Genomic DNA, 21281 nt, shown 5'->3' with positions numbered 1-21281 from the left:
TAGACACTTACTAGACTATATATCAACAGAGAACTCTAGCACCTCTTGTTCCAAGAGCTGGGAGGGACTCTGGAGATCATTTAGTCTCATGGCCTTCTTTTATTATTTTTTTTAATTAATTAATTAATTTTTGCTGTGTTGCATCTTCGTTTCTGTGCAAGGGCTTTCTCTAGTTGTGGCAAGTGGGGGCCACTCTTCATTGCGGTGTGCAGGCCTCTATCGCGGCCTCTCTTGTTGCAGAGCACAGGCTCCAGACGCACAGGCTCAGTAGTTGTGGCTCACGGGCCTAGTTGCTCCGCAGCATGTGGGATCCTCTCAGACCAGGGCTCAAACCCGTGTCCCCTGCATTAGCAGGCACATTCTCAACCACTGCGCCACCAGGGAAGCCCCTCATGGCCTTCTTTTACAGATGCGAAGAATAAGGACAAGAGAGGGGGTTCCACTTAGTTAAGGTCACACAGGTTGCTTATTTCAAAACTCCCATTTTCTGATCCACATATTAGTTTCATCCTCACACCAAGTTTATGTTGTACCTTCTTGTAAGGAGTAATGGTAATAGTCTTTGAACAAAAACACTTATTGAATAAAGTATTTGACAGCTAACAGGATGATTGTTAATTACTTTCTAAAAAAGATAATAATTTTTATTAATAAAACTATTTGATTATTATTTACTATAATAAAAATGTGGTTAACCATTTTTCCATCTATGTATTTCATCCACAGCCATTAACTGAGTGCCAAACGCTGAGTAGATACTAAGATTACAGACTTGGCAATTTAAAAGATGAGTCAGAGTGTAAATAAAAGATGACAAGAAGTTTCACAGGTACTATAATTAAAATATGTGGAGAAATTAGTGGAAAAAGAGATGAGAGGGGTTTTTATTTTTATGTCTTATTTTTTTTATTGTGCAGTTTAGATTGAGGAGAGTCAGAAAAGATGACTGAGGTGCTTGGACTGAATTTGAGTTACGCATTAAGAAATTTCCTGTTGAAAGAGAACTGATTAGGGCCTTCCAAGATAATGGTTTAGTGTTTTGAAAAGCATAGGGAAATCAGCTGGCTGGTGTAGTTGAGGAAATGCAAGTGTTAGTAACAATGGTGCCATTCTTGACAAGCACAGTAATAATTGCTGACATGTCTTGAGCCCTTACTGTTTGCTGTAACTTGTACATCCTTCATCTCTTTATTCCTTACAGTAACCCTATGATATAATTGCTATATTATCTTCATCTTATTGGTAAGGAAACTAAAACTTTGAGAGATTAATTGTCCAAGGACACAAAGCCATCAAGCCACAGATTCAAACAATTTTAACTGACTCCACAAACTTCTATGCTACTCTGCTCATTATTTTTAAGGTATAAACTTATATAAAACATTAATTTGGGTTTAAGTTACTGCTCATTCAAGTATGGTAGATAAAGTATGAGGCTAGACGCAGTTCAGTTTGATCCTACCACTTACTGTGTCTCCTCCTGGGGTAAGTATTTAAACGTACTGAGCTTCAGTGTCTTCATGCGCAAATGTGTGAAGAGTTATGGCGAATGGCATTTGAGGAGATACATGTAAAATACTTAGCTGTGGCAGACATTGGACAAAGTTGGTTCCCACTCACTGACTTCCGGTTCCACCCCAGCAGGCAGCTACTTGGGGTGGCATTGTACTTTCCCAAAAGATATGAAAGTCCAAGACACTGGAAATCTTCAACCTATTTCCCTTGTTAGCTAAGTCATTCTGTTCTTATAAACTTATTTTTTGAAAACCTTATTTCAAATATCAGAGTTAATTTTTTGTTTTAATTTCATTTTCATAGCACACACCTTGATTCAGAAAGATTTTTTAGGATACCATGTTAAGTTTTCCTGACATGCCACTCAGTACAGTGGCAGTCTAGAAGATAATTCATTTTTCATTTATGTTCGTCTATTTGTATGTCTTTCATGCCCGAAAAATGTGGACTAGAATCTGTGCCTCTGCTATGTGTTAAACATAAAATATTTTTAAAGCTATTTCTGTAGAGCGGAACTAATTCAAGGGCATCATAATTCATATTTACCATGAAATAAAGATTTCCCATTTAAAGGGAACTGTGTCATTTTAAAAGGTTGAATAAAATGGCACACATTTAAAAAACAAAAAAGAAAACGTAACAAAATAACAACAAAAGCATTTTTTTCTTGCTTTTTAAACTCCATACAGAGCTCCTCTCTGCCCTGGTAACATTTTGTTTTGACTGTGAATTAGATAAATTTTCATTTGCTTTAAACCTCATCCCTTAGTGTTTGAGACTTCCTAGTTTTTGTAAGGTCAGCATCGTGGCCTTCCTAGTTCAAAAGTCTTCTTTTATTTGTACCAACGCAGATTTATATTATGCATGAATGTTTCCAACACATTTTTAACAGCTGTTTATGCAAGATATTGTACAATAAAAGTAACAGATTATTCTATAATTTTTAAAAGAGAACATGGCCCTTTCATAGAATATGAGTTAGAAATATGGGAACAATTTGGGGCAAATCTTCATTTTATGGGTGTGAAAAATAAGGTCTAGAAATGTTATGAGATTTGCCAAAGATTTGCCAAAGATTATCCAATCTTTCTTTCCTCTATTCAGCAAATAACTTCTGAGCTCCTACTATGTGCAAAGCACTGTGCTGGACGCTATGAGGGATAAATGATACGTGCAAAGTTTCTCTCCATCGAGGACTGTAAAGTCTAGTGAGAGAGATTGTTCTCTCTTCTTCACCTGCCAGCATCTGTCACTGTCATCCTACCCAGATTACTCATTCAGAGTCCTTAAGTCTATCATCTTCATCCTGACTGATGCTGAAAACTCAGCCTCTGGGCACCAGTGCTGAATCTAATCTTGGAGACAGAGTTTTGGGTAGAGTAGAAAAGAATAGCTTTATTGTTTGGCCAGGCAAAGGGGGCCACAGTGGGCTCGTGCCTCTCAAAACCGTGTGTCCCAACCCGGAGGGATTTGGTGAGGAGGTTTATAGCAATGGTCCAAGGGCAGAGTTGCTGCTAAGCATCAGGGTGTGTGTAGGGCCTGCACTCCTTTAATGTGGCCTCATGTGGTCTCCTAACGAGCTTCTCTGGTTCCTTTAATCTGGCCTCAGGTGGTCTCCTGATGAGTTTCTCTAGGTTATCAAACTGTGACCTTCTCTGTGGAACATCTTCCCTTTGGTAGGGGTTTTAGTTCTGCAGAAGAGCTGAAAGATGTTACGTGTATCCCTTGAGAGGGAACCAGGGCCCTGCCCCAAGGCTGCACTGTTGTTTCTTGATCGCACCTCCCTGTCTCCCCATCACATCCCTTCCCTGATTAGCAACTGTTTGAATCTGCCCTTGGGAAATCAGGGCAGCTCATGGAGGCTGGAATCTATTCCCTACAAACAAGAAACAGGGGACACAGAAAAGCTTCTGTGCCCAGGAGCCCCACAGGGTCCTGCTTGGTTTCATGACTGCCATTGCGTGAATTTTCACACTTTTCATCTCTCCTGTGGGCTGTTGCTGGAACTGTGTAATTCTTTGGCATGTCTCTGTTCTTAATCTCCTCAAATATATTGTGCAGACTCCAGCCAGACTGATGTGTTTGAAATAAAGATCTGTCTGTCACTCACCTGTTGTGAGTTCCCAAGTTGTGATTGTATAGCCTAAAAAATAAAAGATCCATTAAGGTATCTCATTAATGTTTGATGAGTAAATATGGGGGTAGATCCTGTGGGGCCTTGCACACTATGATCAAGAGTTTGTTCTTAATTCCATTAGCAATGGGAATAGAGTGAAGATTTTCAGAACAAAAAAGGGACAGAATTAGGTCTCGATTTTCTTTACTAAACATCTTGAGGGTTGGGATTTTGTTTTTTTCTTGCTCATTATTTTATTCTCAAATAAAAGGTGACTTATGTAAAAGTAGGAACTCATTACACATTTGAATAAACAAAGATATGTTTTAGAACAGTGCTGTTTAATCCATTTTTCTGAGATAAGTATTCTGTATCTGTGCTGTACAGTATAGTAGCCACTAGACACACGTGGCTATTGCTCACTTTAAATTAAGAAACTGAGGAATTGAATTTTTAATGCTATTTAATTTTAATTAATTTACATTTAAATTTGAATAGCCACATATGACCAGTAGCTATCATATTGGACAGCCCAGTATTAGAAAGTTATCCAGCAGGGTCCCAGCAGGAAACAGATGGAACACTCAAATTCAGATAACTCAAGAAGAGTTTATTTATAAAGTGACTTTTTCCAAACGTGTGGGCAGCTTTAGGGAACCACATGAGAGAGTGCCGTTAACTGTGATAGTTATATGGGAGCAATGGTGAGGCAGAATTCATGGAAAGACTCATAGTTGAGATTATAAGTCTAGATCACATTGGGACAGTTTTTATAATATTCAATAATAATTTTAATGAGATTTCATTGAATGAAGTCTGTACTCAGAACTGTTCTTTTCAGTATAGCCTTCCTGGCAGTTTATTTACTGATGAAGAATGTGATTGCTTTCCCTATACAGTGCTGATCTGTACCGTGTTTTCCAAGTTTTTTTGCCCCCGCCCTTTACTGTAAGTGGTACCTTTTCCATTAGCAGGGCTATGCTGACCTAATGATGGCTTCTGTTAAGGCTTCCTTTGAGGAGCATCTTCTCTTCTGAGCAAATGTAGGCAGGCTCTGACTGTTATCTGTGGTTATGTTTTAATATCCTGCCCTTTTTGTCCCCTACCTCAGCACACAGAATTCACCTTCAGTCCTGGCTCATTGCTTGATGATTTGTTAAGGCTTTGAAAACAGAAGTAATGAGGGCTTTTAAGCAGGATGGGGCTATTTCTCCTTGTTTATTTATTTTTATGCCATGCGAAAGTAATAAAAAGGCATAAAATGGCTTAACTGAGCCAAATACATCTGGATAAATAGAGCAAGGACTCAGTAAAACTCTGGGGGTGAAAAAAAAAGAAAGGTGGGGAAGGCAAGCGGAGAGGCAGGGAAGAGAGAAGGGAAAACTATACTTCTTGAAATGATAGTGACTTTCTTTTATTACCTGGAGAACAAAATGTCTTTGACCCAATGAAACCTTTGAAACTAGGGTGAAGCTCTGTGTAGAAATTAGGAAATCATCTTTATAGTCCTTATTTAATTTCTTCATGCTGTCACCCCCTGTCATCCTTTATTAAAGTTTTCTGTGCCATTGCTGTTAGCTCTGCGAAGGTTGACATCTTTTAGTTGTTTGATGAATCACATCACAGAAACTATTGAGTTTTTACGACCAACGCAACAGAAGTCTTTCATATTATTCCTGATGCTTTGTGTGTGTTAGGGGTGGGAAGTGTCTTTTTGTCTGTCCTACTCCTGCCTCCTTTGAACTAGCTCTGCTTTTGTGAAGTGGAAAGAGAAAACCAAGAGCTACCAGTGCCTTAAACTGGAGAATAAGGGATAGATTCTTTAGGTAAAATGAGAACCTGTCGTACAGCCCGTTGTGTATCGGTGGCAATCCAAGTAATTGCTACCATTGTTTTATTACTATGACATTCAGAATTTTATTTCTCTTTCCTATTCCTCCCTTCTTCTTCTCCCCACTTCCTTCACTAGACACAGTCTCCATCATGCACACATTGCACACTCACTCTCAAAAAGAAAATGTGGTAAAGAACTTAATAGCCCTCTACTGTGTTTCCCCTTAGGAGGTATCTGGAGATGCATGGGGTCAATTTTTGTCTCTCATAGTGCCTGGGCATTGTTATTGGAATTTAGTAGACAGGGGTCCCTGGATGCCACACATCTTGCCGTGTACAGAATGGGCTCAGATGATGGTGACTTTCCAATCATAAATATCATTAATGCTACTGCTGAGAAAAACTAGGTCTAACTGAAGTTTAGGTGGGTACCAACAACCTCAGCTAATAGATGATTTAGCTGTGCCTTGAGGAGATGCTAAAATCTCTTCCAGAATCTAGTAGGTTCTTAGTAAAACTATGTTGTGTTTTGAATCAAGTTGTTCACTTATAAACTAGTCAACACTATTTAATAAGTTCTATACATGTTACTTTCAGGAATAAAAAAAAATTAAGATATACTTGCCGACATCAAGATTTTAACAATATCGTAAAGGTGATGAGCATGTACGAAACTAAATGAGCATTTTAGGAAATTTTCAAAATGCTATTGGAAAAGGAGAGGTGAGGGTTTACTTTTGAGCAGAGTTGTTGGGGATAACTCTGCATGGAAACCATTGAGAAACAGGTAGGATTTTAATAGGGAGTTATTTTGGGAGACACTTGCTGTAGTCAAAGGTACATTATATGTAACAACTTGGGAGAAGAGATAGAAATGTATAGAAATATTGTTACTGTAAAGGACAGTACTTGAGAAGAGGTGGCAGAAGATAGGACTAAAAACATAGATTAGGATAGAGAATAGATGGTCTTGAATTTCTTATAAAGGAGTCTTTCCACTTGAAGGTATGGATTTATGTGTGAGTTTAGCCATTGGGAGTAGTGTATGGCATGCTGCCTAATGGTCTATACTTTGTTTCAATGTCCCTCTTCACAGAGTCCATGCTATAAACTCCCTCAGGTATCAGCTGCTTAAAACTTGCCTTCCTGATTTTCAAGTTCTCCTCTAAAGAGCTCTTTCAGTTTATTATTTTAAATGGTAGCAATATTCCTGGAGGTGAATCACATAATGATTTTTTTCAATCTCTTTTATATAAGGTATCACTGAAAAAGTATGATTAGATTCAATTCAGTTGTCTCCCACAAAAGTAATATGTAGAAAATACCAACCAAGGTGACTCTCAGTGTGATTAATAGCCTAAAGATTTAGGTTAAGGATATAACAGAGAGAACTGTTCTGCTTAAAGGTGTTGCACAAATTATCTCAAAGAGCCAAAAACAGCGTCCAGTTTTCACTTGAAACAATTTGTTCTTGGAATATTGTCAGCTAAAATTGTGGTCAACTTTTGCAAATTGTATGAATTTGCACTGCATATTTTATTTAGTGTTAGCAAAGCTCCAATATGGCTCTGCATAACTTACACAATACACCATGAAAATGACTTCAGAAACTCCCACGGAAGTTGACAAATTGGGCATCTAATGCTTTTAAGCTAATTGCATGCTTAGTGGTTAAAGAGTCGACTTGTGAAGAGTGAAGATCAGGGTTTCTTGGAGATAATGCTCTGCCTACTGCCATACTGAATGCAGCCCAGCACTATGTCATAAATATTACAAAAGCTTAAAGAAGAAAATAATGTGAACTTTAATCAGCATTTGACTTACTCTTAAGCGAAGTACTCATGAATCATATGCAATATCATAGCAGTTTTGAGACCTATTCTTGAATTTTCAAGCTGTTATTTTCAGGAAATTTAGAAAGCAAATTGCTAAGTGATAAAGAGTAATTTGATACCATTGCTTATGCCACTTTTTTTTTCTCCCTTGCAGACTGGAAAAAAGGAAAGGAGTAATACCTTGAATATTGCAATAGAAAACATGTGCAAGAAGACAAGGGACCTGCGCAGACAGGTGAGTGAGGAGAGAAACGTGGAGACAAACACCAAGCAAAAGGAACCTTTTTTTCTTCTTTTTAAATTAATTTAGAACACATAACAAGAACAATAAATACATACTTTCCACATTTACGTACCTCAGCTGTTTTTGTGGCAAACGTAAGATAGAGGAAAGGGACTTAATATTAGGCAGAGTTACATTCAAATGCTGGCCCTGCCATCATCATCTGTGTGACCTCAGGAACAGATTGCACCTTCTGAGCCTCTCTGAACCTATAAAATGGAATTAATGATACACGATAGGGCTGAAATGTCTCTGAGTGCCTGGTACATAGTAAATTTTTAGAGAATGTTGGTAAATTGATTCTATTACATTAAAAACTGAGTTTATTATCCAAATGCTTAGAGCAAACAGCCAGCAATTCAGAGACCCTACCAATTTCCCCTTCTAACTCTTGCCAGGATGCTTCAAAAAGTAGTTTCTGTTTAAGTTAAGGCTGCTTTTAACCTTAGGTCATCAGGAACATAGGATTAGAAAGGATTTCATTAAATAATTTAGAAGTCTAGTGTTACGCCACAAGTTGAAATGTTTTCCTCCAGAAATATGAAGAGTTAGCTATTTTCAAAGACCTTTGCTTTCCATTCCTTTCCACTATTTAATAACCGGAGTTCTTTTTCATGTACAGCTTTAACTTGGTCACTATCAACACATAAAAGTGGGGCAAAAACTTTTCAACCATGAACTGTTAATGCAATATATTATTGTAGTTTAACGGGAAGATTTAGTAAAATGGCCTGAGCAATCTTTTAATTCAGAAGTAGATTTGGAAGTGGAATAAATAGGGATCCCCAGCCAGGTAATATTAGCTGTGTGAAAGCACAATTTTGAAGGCTGGGAAAATTCCAATTTCTCAACTTTATGGCCTTAATGGGAATTCTGTTTCTACTGTCAGCACTTAAAATCATGGAATGTAAGAGTTGGAAGGATCTTAGCACAACCTGTCTTATGATGCAGATGAGAAAGCGGGTTAGTGTAGTGAGGTGACCCACCTAAGGAGGAAGGGGACTGAACCTACATCCACTCATAACCTACACCCACTTCAGGAACTCTCACCCTCAGGACTGTCCTCCCTGTTAGTTGTACTACTTTCATTCTCTACCTTCTTCAGTATTTCTACCCCATCTGCTCCTCCCAGGACTTGGAAAAGTTGTTACTATGAGCTGTTAACAACTGTGTCTTTCATTCTGATCTCATCCCTCTAGATTCCCTTCAACAAAGTTATGCACAAAGACCTGATGTACATTTAGACCTCCAAAGCTTTTGGAATAATTATTTTTCTTTAAAAAAAGTTAAAATAAAGCAATCCTTTGTGTGTAGGATTACCAGATTTAGCAAATCAAAGTACAGGATGACCAGTTAAATTTGAATTTCAGATTAACAGCAAACAAATATTGCATGGGAACATAATTACGTATAAAATATAGTTGCGTTGATCTGAAATTCAAGTTTAACCAAGAATCTTGTATTTCATCTTGCAATCCTACTCTGATTTCCACCTTACATCATCAGTGAGACAGAGAAACAGCAAGGGAGTTACTAATACTTTTCTTCGTAGTAAGAGGATGTTTCTAGCTCCTAGAGAACTACTGTGTTCCAGAGTTATGAAAATTCCCTGTGGTTTCACAGGTCACATCTTCATTTTTTTGGTTAAGTACTGCTGCTTAACAAACCACTATAAACAATAGCAACCATTTTACTGTTTCATGATTCCATAGGTTGGCTGGGGTGCAGGTGGGGCTGTTAGGGAGTCCATTTCTGTAGTATTTTCACTTGTGGTCTCGTAGGTAGTGGTAGTTCAAATGGTGTCTGGGTTCAGGGCTTAGTATTTGAGGCCTCAGTTCTTCTTTTTCTCTCTCGCCACGTGGTGTCTAATCCCCTAAGGCCCCCATTCATGTGGCTTTCCTCTCTGTCAGGGGAGCCTGGATTTCTTACACATTGGTTCAAGGCTCCAAGAAAGGAGAGATGGAAGTTGACAGGCTTTCTTAGTGCCTGAGCTCCAAAGTCACTAGGATGCTTTTGCCTCTGCATTCTATAGATCAGCATACTATAAACCCTGCTCCAGGTCAACAGGAGGAAGTAAAAGCACTATCTCTTATGGGAAGAGTGGCATGTGTATATGGGAAGATGGGCTTGTTAGGAGCTGTCTTTGGAGACATCCATGGTCTTCAGTGTGAGTTGAGGTAGTTGCTCTGATTTGTTCTCAGTATCCTCACTTGCCTTCCCAAGAACTTAATTTTCCATCCTGATGTTTATGCTTGTGGCAATAATACAAACTAGTTTAAACAACATGAGTCATCTCCACCTCTTCTTGCAAAATTTATTAAGCAGTCTGTTTTAAGCATCCTGTATATACTGTACTTTTTACAGAGGAAGGAGAAAGTCCCTATCCTTACAGTGTTTTTCATTGGAATATTTAATGTTCTTTTCTTGTTCTAGATCTGTGTTTGTTCGCTTGTTTTTAGTAGGAAAAAAACAAGCAAACAAAGCCTGTCTCCCTGCTCATTCATCTTAATTCTTTTGCTTACCCATGGCCTGTCCATTGGCAGCACAGAAACATTTTAGCTCAGAGAATCAATGGACTTCATCTGTGAGGAATGAGATAGATTTCTTAAACATAGCTGGGAAAAAGCAAATTATACATTTTGAGGTAATAACATGAATGTCCTACAGGTGATTTACTGTTTTTTTATTTCAAATAAACAATTTGTCTTTTCTTGCTCTGTGATTTCATTGCTTGTTGCACTAGAGAGCAAAGACAAAAGTCCTTGGCATTGTGTTTCAGAATTTCTATAATTTGGCACCAACTTAATCCTCATAATTTTTCTTCTTCTTTTTTAGTTTTGCTATAAACTTTATTTATTTTATTTTTTTAACATCTTTATTGGATATAATTGCTTTACGATGGTGTCTTAGTTTCTGCTTTATAACAAAGTGAATCAGTTACACATATACATATATCCCGATATCTCCTCCCTCTTGCGTCTCCCTCCCACCCTCCCTATCCCACCCCTCTAGGTGGTTACAAAGCACAGAGCTGATCTCCCTGTTCTATGTGGCTGCTTCCCACTAGCTATTTTACATTTGGTAGTATATATAAGTCCATGCCACTCTCTCAGTTCGTCCCAGCTTACCCTTCCCCCTCCCCGTGTCCTCAAGTCCATTCTCTACGTCTGAGTCTTTATTCCTGTTCTACCCCTAGGTTCTTCAGAACCTTTTTTTTTTTTTTTTTTTAGATTCCATATATATGTGTAAGCATATGGTATTTGTTTTTCTCTTTCTGACTTACTTCACTCGGTATGACAGGTTCTGGGTCCCTCCACCTCGCTACAAATAACTCAATTTTGTTTCTTTTTATAACTGAGTTATATTCCATTGTATATATGTGCCACATCTTCTTTATCCATTCATCTGTCGATGGACACTTAGGTTACTTCCATGTCCTGGCTATTGTAAATACACCTGCAGTGAGCATTGTGGTACATGACTCTTTTTGAATTATGGTTTTCTCAGGGTATATGCCCAGGAGTGGGATTGCTGGGTCATATGGTAGTTCTATTTGTAGTTTTAAAGGAACCTCCATACTGTTCTCCACCGTGGCTGTATCAATTTACATTCCCATCAACAGTGCAAGAGAATTCCCTTTTCTCCACACACTCTCCAGCATTTATTGTTTGTAGATTTTTTATGATGGCCATTCTGACTGGTGTGAAGTGATACCTCATTGTTGTTTTGCTTTGCATTTCTCTAATGATTAGTGACGTTGAGCATCCTTTCATGTGTTTGTTGGCAATCTGTATATCTTTTTTGGAGAAATGTCTATTTAGGTCTTCTGCCCAGTTTTGGATTGGGTTATTTGTTTTTTTAATATTGAGCTGCATGAGCTGCTTGTAAATTTTGAAGATTAATCCTTTGTCAGTTGCTTCATTTGCAAATGTTTTCTCCCATTCTGAGGGTTGTCTTTTTGTCTTGTTTATGATTTCCTTTGCTGTGCAAAAGCTTTTAAGTTTCATTAGGTTCCATTTGTTTATATTATATTTGTTTTTATTTCCATTTCTCTGGGAGGTGGGTCAAAAAGGATCTTGCTGTGATTTATGTCATAGAGTGTTCTTCTTATGTTTTCCTCTAAGAGTTTGATAGTTTCTGGCCTTACAATTAGGTCTTTAATCCATTTTGAGTTTACTTTTGTGAATGATGTTAGGGAGTGTTCTAATTTCATTCTTTCACATGTAGCTGTCCAGTTTTCTAGCACGACTTATTGAAGAGGCTGTCTTTTCTCCATTCTTTAGTCTTGCCTCCTTTATCAAAAATAAGGTGACCATCTGTGTGTGGGTTTATCTCTGGGCTTCCTGTGCTGTTCCATTGATCTATATTTCTGTTTCTGTGCCAGTACCATACTGTCTTGATTACTGTAGGTTTGTAGTATATTCTGAAGTTAGGGAGCCTGATTCTTGCAGCTCCGTATTTCTTTCTCAAGATTGCTTTGGCTATTCGGGATCTTTTGTGTTTCAATACAAATTGTGAAATTTTTTGTCCTAGTTCTGTGAAAAATGCCATTGGTAGTTTGATAGGGATTGCAATGAATCTGTAGATTGCTTTGGGTAGCATAGTCATTTTCACAATATTTATTCTTCCAATCCAAGAGCATGGTATATCTCTCCATCTGTGTGTATCATCTTTCATTTCTTTCATCAGTGTCTTATAGTTTTCTGCATACAGGTCTTTTGTCTCCATAGGTAGGTTTATTCCTAGGTATTTTATTCTTTTTGTTGCAGCGGTAAATGGGAGTGTTTACTTGATTTCACTTTAAGATTTTTCATCATTAGTGTATAGGAATGCAAGAGATTTCTGTGCATTAATTTTGTATCCTGGTACTTTACCAAATTCATTGATTAGCTCTAGTAGTTTTCTGGTAGCATCTTTAGGATTCTCTGTGTATAGTATCATGTCATCTGCAAACAGTGACAGCTTTACTTCTTCTTTTCCAATTTGGATTCCTTTCGTTTTCTTCTCTGATTGCTGTGACTAAAACTTCCAAAACTATGTTGAATGATAGTGGTGACTGTGGACAACCTTGTCTTGTTCCTGATCTTAATGGAAATGGTTTCAGTTTTTCACCATTGAGAACAAAGTTGGCTGTGGGTTTGTCATATATGGCTTTTATTATGTTGAGGTATGTTCTCTCTATGCCTATTTTCTGGAGGGTTTTTATCATAAATGGGTGTTGAATTCAGTCAAAAGCTTTTCTGCATCTATTGAGATGATCATATGGTTTTTCTCCTTTAATTTGTTAATATGGTTTATCACATTTAGTGATTTGTGTAAAGAATCCTTGCATTCCTGGGATAAACCCCACTTGATCATGGTGTATGATCCTTTTGATGTGCTGTTGGATTCTGTTTGCTAGTATTTTGTTGAGGATTTATGCATCTATGTTCATCAGTTATATAGGCCTGTAGTTTTCTTTGTGACATCTTTGTCTGGTTTTGGTATCAGGGTGATGGTGGCCTCATAGAATGAGTTTGGGAGTGTTCCTCCCTCTGCTATATTTTGGAAGAGTTTGAGAAGGATAGGTGTTAGCTCTTCTCTAAATGATTTTTTTTTTTTTTTTTTTTTCCCGGTACGCGGGCCTCTCACTGTTGTGGCCTCTCCCGTTGCGGAGCACAGGCTCCGGACGTGCAGGCTTAGAGGCCATGGCTCACAGGCCTAGCCGCTCTGCGGCCTGTGGGATCTTCCCAGACCAGGGCAGGAACCCGTGTCCCCTGCATCGGCAGGTGGACTCTCAACCACTGTGCCACCCGGGAAGCCCTTCTCTAAATGTTTGATAGGATTTGCCTGTGAAGCCATCTGTTCCTGGGCTTTTGTTTGTTGGAAGATTTTTAATCACAGTTTCAATTTCAGTGCTTGTGATTGGTCTGTTCATATTTTCTATTTCTTCCTGGTTCAGGCTCGGCAGGTTGTGCATTTCTAAGAATTTGTCCATTTCTTCCAGGTTGTCCATTTTATTGGCATAGAGTTGCTTGTAGTAATCTCTCATGATCTTTTGTATTTCTGCAGTGTCAGTGTTACTTCTCCTTTTTCATTTCTAATTCTATTGATTTGAATCTTCTCCCTTTTTTTCTTGATGAGTCTGGCTAATGGTTTATTAATTTTGTTTATCATCTCAAAGAACCAGCTTTTAGTTTTACTGATCTTTGCTATCATTTCCTTCATTTCTTTTTCATTTATTTCTGATCTGATTTTTATGATTTCTTTCCTTCAGCTAACTTTGAGGTTTCTTTGTTCTTCTTTCTCTAATTGCTTTAGGTGCAAGGGTAGGTTGTTTGTTCGAGATGTTTCCTGTTTCTTAAGGTAGGATTGTATTGCTATAAACTTCCCTCTTAGAACTGCTTTTGCTGCATGCCTTAGATTTTGGGTTGTCATGTCTCCATTGTCATTGGTTTCTAGGTATTTTTTAATTTCCTCTTTGATTTCTTCAGTGATCACTTAGTTATTAAGTAGTGTATGTTTAGCCTCCATGTGTTTGTATTTTTTACAGATCTTTTCCTGTAATTGATATCTAGTCTCATAGCGTTGTGGTCGGAAAAGATACTTCATACAATTTCAGTTTTCTTAAATTTACCAAGGCTTGATTTGTGACCCAAGATATGATCTATCCTGGAGAATGTTCCATGAGCACTTGAGAAAAATGTGTATTCTGTTGTTTTTGGATGGAATGTCCTATAAATATCAATTAAGTCCATCTTGTTTAATGTATCATTTAAAGCTTGTGTTTCCTTATTTATTTTCATTTTGGATGATCTGTCCATTGGTGAAAGTGGGGTGTTAAAGTCCCCTACTATGAATGTGTTACTGTCAATTTTCCCTTTTATGGCTGTTAGTATTTGCCTTATGTATTGAGGTGCTCCTATGTTGGATTCATAAGTATTTACAATTGTTATATCTTCTTCTTGGATTGATCCCTTGATCATTATGTAGTGTCCTTCTTTGTCTCTTCAAATATTCTTTATTTTAAAGTCTATTTAGGCTGATATGAGAATTGCTACTCCAGCTTTCTTTTGGTTTCCATTTGCATGAAATACCTGTTTCCATCCCATTACTTTCAGTCTGTATGTGTCTCTAGGTCTGAAGTGGGTCTCTTGTAGACAGCAAATATATGGGTCTTGTTTTTGTATCCATTCAGTTAATCTGTATCTTTTGGTGGGAGCATTTAGTCCATTTACATTTAAGGTAATTATCGATATGTTTGTTCCTATTCCCATTTTTGTAGTTGTTTTGCGTTGGTTATTGTAGATCTTTTCCTTCTCATGTGTTTCTTGCCTAGAGAAGTTCCTTTAGCAGTTGTTGTAAAGATGGTTTGGTGGTGCTGAACTCTCTCAGCTTTTGCTTGTCTGTAAAGGTTTTAATTTCTCCATCAAATCTGAATGAGATCCTTGCTGGGTAGAGTAATCTTAGTTGCAGGTTTTTCTCCTTCATCACTTTAAATATGTCCTGCCACTCCCTTCTGGCTTGCAGAGTTTCTGCTGAAAGATCATCTGTTAACCATATGGGAATTCCCTTGTGTGTTATTTGTTGTTTTTCCCTTGCTGCTTTTAATATGCTTTCTTTGTATTTAATTTTTGACAGTTTGATTAATATGTGTCTTGGAGTATTTCTCCTTGGATTTATCCTGGATGGGACTCTCTGTGCTTCCTGGACTTGATTAACTATTTCCTTTCCCATATTAGGGAAGTTTTCAACTATAATCTCTTCAAATATTTTCTCATTCCCTTTCTTTTTCTCTTCTTCTTCTGGAACCCCTATAGTTTGAATGTTGGTGCGTTTAATGTTGTCCCAGAGGTCTCTGAGACTGTCCTCAGTTCTTTTCATTCTTTTTTCTTTATTCTGCTCTGCAGTAGTTATTTCCACTATTTTGTCTTCCAGGGCACTTATCCATTCTTCTGCCTCTGTTATTCTGCTATTGATCCCTTCTAGAGTATTTTTCATTTTATTTATTGTGTTGTTCATCATTGTTTGTTTCATCTTTAGTTCTTCTAGGTCCTTGTTAAATGTTTCTTGTATTCTATTTCCAAGATTTTGGATCATCTTTACTATCATTATTCTGAATTCTTTTTCAGGTAGACTGCCTATTTCCTCTTCATTTGTTAGGTCTGGTGGGTTTTTATCTTGCTCCTTCATCTGCTGTGTGTTTTTCTGTCTTCTCATTTTGCTTATCTTACTGTGTTTGGGGTCTCCTTTTTGCAGGCTGCAGGTTCGTAGTTCCTGTTGTTTTTGGTGTCTGTCCCCAGTGGCTAAGGTTGGTTTAGTGGTTTGTGTAGGCTTCCTGGTGGAGGGGACTAGTGCCTGTGTTCTGGTGGATGAGGGTGGATCTTGTCTTTCTGGTGGGCAGGTCCACGTCTGGTGGTGTGTTTTGGGGCGTCTGTGGACTTATTATGATTTTAGGCAGCCTCTTTGCTAATGGGTGGGGTTGTGTTCCTGTCTTGCTAGTTGTTTGGCATAGGATGTCCAGCACTGTAGCTTGCTGGTCATTGAGTGAAGCTGGGTACTGGTGTTGAGATCTCTGGGAGATTTTCGCCGTTTGATATTATGTGGAGCTGGGAGGTCTCTTGTGGACCAGTGTCCTGAAGTTGGCTCTCCCACCTCAGACGCACAGCCCTGCCTCCTGGCTGGAGCACCAACAGCCTTTCATCCACATGGCTCAGAATAAAAGGGAGAAAAAGTAGAAAGAAAGAATTAGTAGAAGAAAGAAAGAAAGAAAGAAAGGAAGGGAGGGAGGGAGGGAGGAAGGAAGGAGGAAGGAAGGAAGGAAGGAAGGAAGGAAGGAGGGAAGGAAAAAAAAGAAAGAAGATAAAGTAAAATAAAATTAAGATAAAATATAATAAAGTTATTAAAATAAAAAAATAAGAAAAAAGAAAAAAAATCTTTAAAAAATAAATGGATAGGAGAAATGGTGGAAGCAAAGCTATACAGACAAAATCTCACACAGAAGCATACAGATACACACTCACAAAAAGAGGAAAAGGGGAAAAAATTATAAATCTTGCTCTCAAAGTCCAACTCCTCAATTTGGGATGATTCGTTGTCTGTTGAGGTATTCCACAGATGCAGGGTACATCAAGTTGATTGTGGAGCTTTAATCCGCTGCTGGGAGCGGATTTCCCTTTCTCTTCTTTGTTTGCACAGCTCCCGGAGCTCAGCTTTGGATTTGGCCCCGCCTCTGCGTGTAGGTCGCCGGAGGGCGTCTGTTCTTCGCTCAGACAGGACGGGGTTAAAGGAGCCGCTGATTCGGGGGCTCTGGCTCACTCAGGCCCGGGGGAGGGAGGGGCACGTAGTGTGGGGCGAGCCTGCGTCGGCAGAGGCCCGCGTGACGTTGCACCAGCCTGAGGTGCGCCGTGCGTTCTCTGAGGTAAATTGCCCCTGGATCCCGGGACCCTGGCAGTGGCTGGCTGCACAGGCTCCCCGGAAGCAGGGTGTGGACAGTGACCTGTGTTCGCACACACGCTTCTTGGTGGCGGCAGCAGCAGCCTTAGTGACTCATGCCCGTCTCTGTGGTCAGCGCTTTTAGCTGCAGCTCGCGCCCGTCTCTGGAGCTCCTTTAAACAGCGCTGTTAATCCCCTCTTTTCGCGCACCACGAAACAAAGAGGGAAGAAAAGGTCTCTTGCCTCTTCGGCAGGTCCAGACTTTTCCCTGGACTCCCTCCCGGCTAGCCTGTGGCGCACTAACCCCCTGCAGGCTGTGTTCACGCCGCCAGCCCCAGTCCTCTCCGGGCGCTCAGAAGCCCGAGCCTCAGCTCCCAGCCCCACCCATCCTGGCTGGTGAGCAGACAAGCCTCTCGGGCTGGTGAGTGCTGGTCGGCCCCGATCCTCTGTGTGGTAATCTCTCCCCGCTTTTCCCCCTGCACCCCTGTTGCTGCGCTCTCCTCCACGGCTTCGAAGCTCCCCCCTCTGCCACCCGCAGTCTCCGCCCGCGAAGGGGCTTCCTAGTGTGTGGAAACTTTTCCTCCTTCACAGCTCCATCCCACTGGTGCCGGTCCTGTCCCTATACTTTTGTCCCTGTTTATTCTTTTTTGTTTTGCCCTACCCACGTACGTGGGGGGTTTCTTGCCTTTTGGGAGGTCTGAGGTCTTCTGCCAGCGTTCAGTAGGTGTTCTGTAGGAGTTGTTCCACGTGTGCATGTATTTCTGGTGTATCAGTGGTGAGGAAGGTGATCTTCGCGTCTTACTCTTACACCATCTTCCCGGAAGCTCCCGTCCCTATTCTTTTGTCTCTGTTTTTTCTTTTGCCCTACCCAGGTAGGTGGGGAGTTTCTTGCCTTTTGGGAAGTCTGAGGTCTTCTGCCAGCGTTCAGTAGGTGTTCTGTAGGAGTTGTTCCACATGTAGATGGAGGAAGGTGATCTCCACGTCTTACTCCTCTGCCATCTTGAAGGTCTCCTCTCAGTCCTCATAATTCTTAACGTTCCTTCTCCTTTCACTTTCTTCCTCAGTTCTTCCTGCTTCACAGCAGCACACTAACCTGTTCTCTGGCTAGAGTCTACTTGCTATTCACCAGATTTCCCACCACTTCCATACTCACCTCCAGATACACATGCATCTTTGTATATATGGCTTGTTCAATGTGGTGCCTTTCCTATTTCCCTTACTCTCCCTACCCAACCCCTAGGTGACTGAGGAAGTTCAAGACTAACATAAATGCTATTTCTCCCATGAAACTTCTGTCATTTTTATCAGCTGGAATTATTATTTTTCTTCCTAGAACACTTACAGCATTGGTAGTTGTATTATAGCAGCAATCATATACTGCTTGTCTTCAGCAGTAATCATATACTGCTTGTCTTTTTCTTCTCTAGTGGATTTTTCTTCACACTGGATTTTAAATCCTTAAAATGATAGTTATGACAACATCTCTCATTTAGCAAATGCTTTCTACCCACTGTAGTCCTTACATTATTGATTTTTATCCCTGGAGCAAAAAATAATGCCATAGTATGACTATCTGAACCTCTCAGGTGAGTCAATTTACTGAACATTACCCAGCTAACTGGTAGAGCCAAGGTTTCAGCACAGGTCCATCCATCTAAACCCAGCCCAAATTTGTAACCACTATGCCAGGGGCCAGGAATAATGACCTATTCACTTTCAGAACTTCTAGTGTGTAATACACTGATTTTACTATTATAAATTTTTTTCTTCCTTATTATTTATTTTACATGTTTTTAGAATTTCAATTTTCTTGTTCCTTTAATCTCTTTTCTCATTTATTTGAGAACTGCACGCATATTAAAATTCTTAATAAGGAAGATGTTAAACCTTCTTTACTTCATTAGAAAATTAAAACAATCAAATGTATTCCATTTCTACTGAATTATGCAGAGTGAAACATTTGATTTCACTAAAGGCAGGTTAAAATTTTTATATATATTGAAAAATAATTGTCTATTTCATAAAGGCCATAATAAAGACTTAAGGTATGTCAAATAAAATAGGATTCTGGTGAAAACAAAAAAAGAAACACAACAATTTGATTGATTCTTTAGCTGCTGAGTTGCTGAATTTCTGTACTCATCTCTTTTCCATGTTGGTAGTACCGGTGCCACACTCAGAAAAATGTGTTTAGGTTCTTGTACCTCCTTCTCCTCATTCTTGTCATCAAATAATATTAAGTATCCATAAGATACACATCTCATTAAATTGACACAGTAGGTATATGCTGAATTAATTATTAGGTGATTTAGTTCCTATTAGTTAATTGAGTTTTGAAAGTCATATTTTGCTCTGTGACTTAAAATTAAAATGGCATTAATAATACACAAATATAAGTTTTATACTTCCCTGAGGGTGATTCTTTTCTAAAACACTTTCTCTTCTTTTCGTTCCTCTTTCACACACAGTTTCATTTTTTCTATTCCCTTATTTGGTGGGTGTTAGAGGGTGGGCAGGTCTTTCTTACAGTTTGCACATACAGCCGTCACTTTTGGAATTCCAGTGTAGAGAAATATTTTATCTGAGATCCCAAACCACTTTCATCAGTGGTAATGTACAATTGAAATGAAAAAAATTCCATATGAATATGTCAGAACATATAAAGGAAATTACTTAGCATGGCATTCGGGCTCTTCCATATTTTGTCCCTACGTTCATTTGTGGTCTGATCTCATAATATTTCCTCTTTCATGGTCAGCCATAATACAGGAGATAGCAGAATTAAACCCAGTGGTGTGCAAAGCAGAAGTGGCAGAGTGTGATCACCAATGGGTAGTTTATGTAAGACATCAGAGTCTATTACTTGCTACGCGAACAAACAGCACTAACACCGGATAAATGTGTCTATATTGGATTCTCCTGAAAGCAGATCCTGAGACTGGGGCCTTTATTCAGGTTATTTATTTGAGAGGCACTTCCAAGAAGCAAGTGTAAAAGAATATCAAGCATAAGAGAACAGACAGGGAAGGAGGAAAGGATACGCGATTGAGGTCATCACTATAGGCAACAGTTGCTTAAGGACCTCTGAGAAGTGACGAAATGCCTCCCAGAATTGTCTGACCAATAGATGGACGCTGGGAATTTTATCCAGTAGCTCCCGTACCCGTTGGTTGAGGGTTGCTCCCAGTAGTATTGACTGTCTAGAACTTTGAGGCTCTTTGTGCTTGAGCTGAGAATCTCATAGAGACTTGGAGCAGGCCCTGAGAAAGAATAACAAAAAGAAGCATGGAATGCACTCGAGGTGGGATGTCTTTGGAGGACGTGGAACTGTCCCCACGCCCCAGCAACACTTGAAATCAGAGACTGGTCCAGTGGATGAGATGTAAAGTACCAAAGGCCTCTAACGTAGCCTGTAATCAGAGCTATGAACGTAATGGTAAATGATCAGGAATCAGTAAGAGAGAGAATCTTGTGAGAAAACTGTGGGATGTTCGCATTAATCGTGCTGTTTGTTTGCATGGGTTGAAGATGCTTTCAAAGGGAAGGATATTTCCGTGCCTGCTGATGGTTTGCTATCTCTTAAGCGTATCACTCATGTCTAACACAAGTCACCAATTTCTGGCCATTTCCTTCTGTCATCTTTTAATCTTTTTGTCTGAATTTTGTTCTTTTGCCTGAAATACCTTTCACTATTTCCATTGTGCCTAATGAGACTCTATTTCAATCTTTTCTCTACCACCACATTCCAGTCACACTAGATACTTGTGTTTCTGGAGGATTATAAGGGATCATGTGTTTCCAACCTGACATTTATCACAATACCTAGCTCTTGGTAGAAATGTAAGGAAATGGTGTTCAGAAATGCTTGTTGAATTGAATGAAATCAAATACACAGAAAAGAAGATTCAACACATCCATAATGTGGGTGTTATAATTGTGTTTGGTAGGATAAGTTCATTTGAAGAGCATTGATACAGAGGTTTATTTGAAAGTTTCCCTTTCAGCTGTTGGGTCATTTCCTCTCTTTGTTTCTTGGCCATCATCTCAGCCTCTTTTTAGGTCCTACTCTCCATCTGCACGACTACCATAAGTGGTAATATTTTTTAAGATTTTATTCTTGGACATCTCACTGTGCATCTTCCTCTATATGATTCTCTTCACCTCCTTGGCTTGAATTACCTCCCATATGTATGCTGGCTTTCAGCCACATATCTCTAGTGTAAATCTCCTCTTAGCCTCCCTTCTATATGTCCTGGTTACAAATGAAGGAAGAAAAGGATAAAGG

The 21281-nt window shown here is 39.2% G+C and overlaps 1 protein-coding gene across 1 annotated transcript in view; it reads left to right on the top strand.

Moving 5' to 3' along the window:
• Positions 1 to 21281, top strand: part of CTNNA3 (catenin alpha 3) — a 1586247-nt gene that overhangs the window by 834720 nt on the left and 730246 nt on the right. The window contains exon 9 of the mRNA XM_082673107.1: positions 7454 to 7534. Coding sequence (XP_082529233.1) covers positions 7454 to 7534 — 81 coding nt within the window. The remainder of the gene's footprint in view (positions 1 to 7453; positions 7535 to 21281) is intronic.

This window comes from Grampus griseus (assembly GCF_964374135.1).
Source record: "Grampus griseus genome assembly, chromosome: 16".
Lineage (NCBI taxonomy): Eukaryota > Metazoa > Chordata > Mammalia > Artiodactyla > Delphinidae > Grampus > Grampus griseus.
This window is presented reverse-complemented; position numbering and strand designations above follow the sequence as displayed.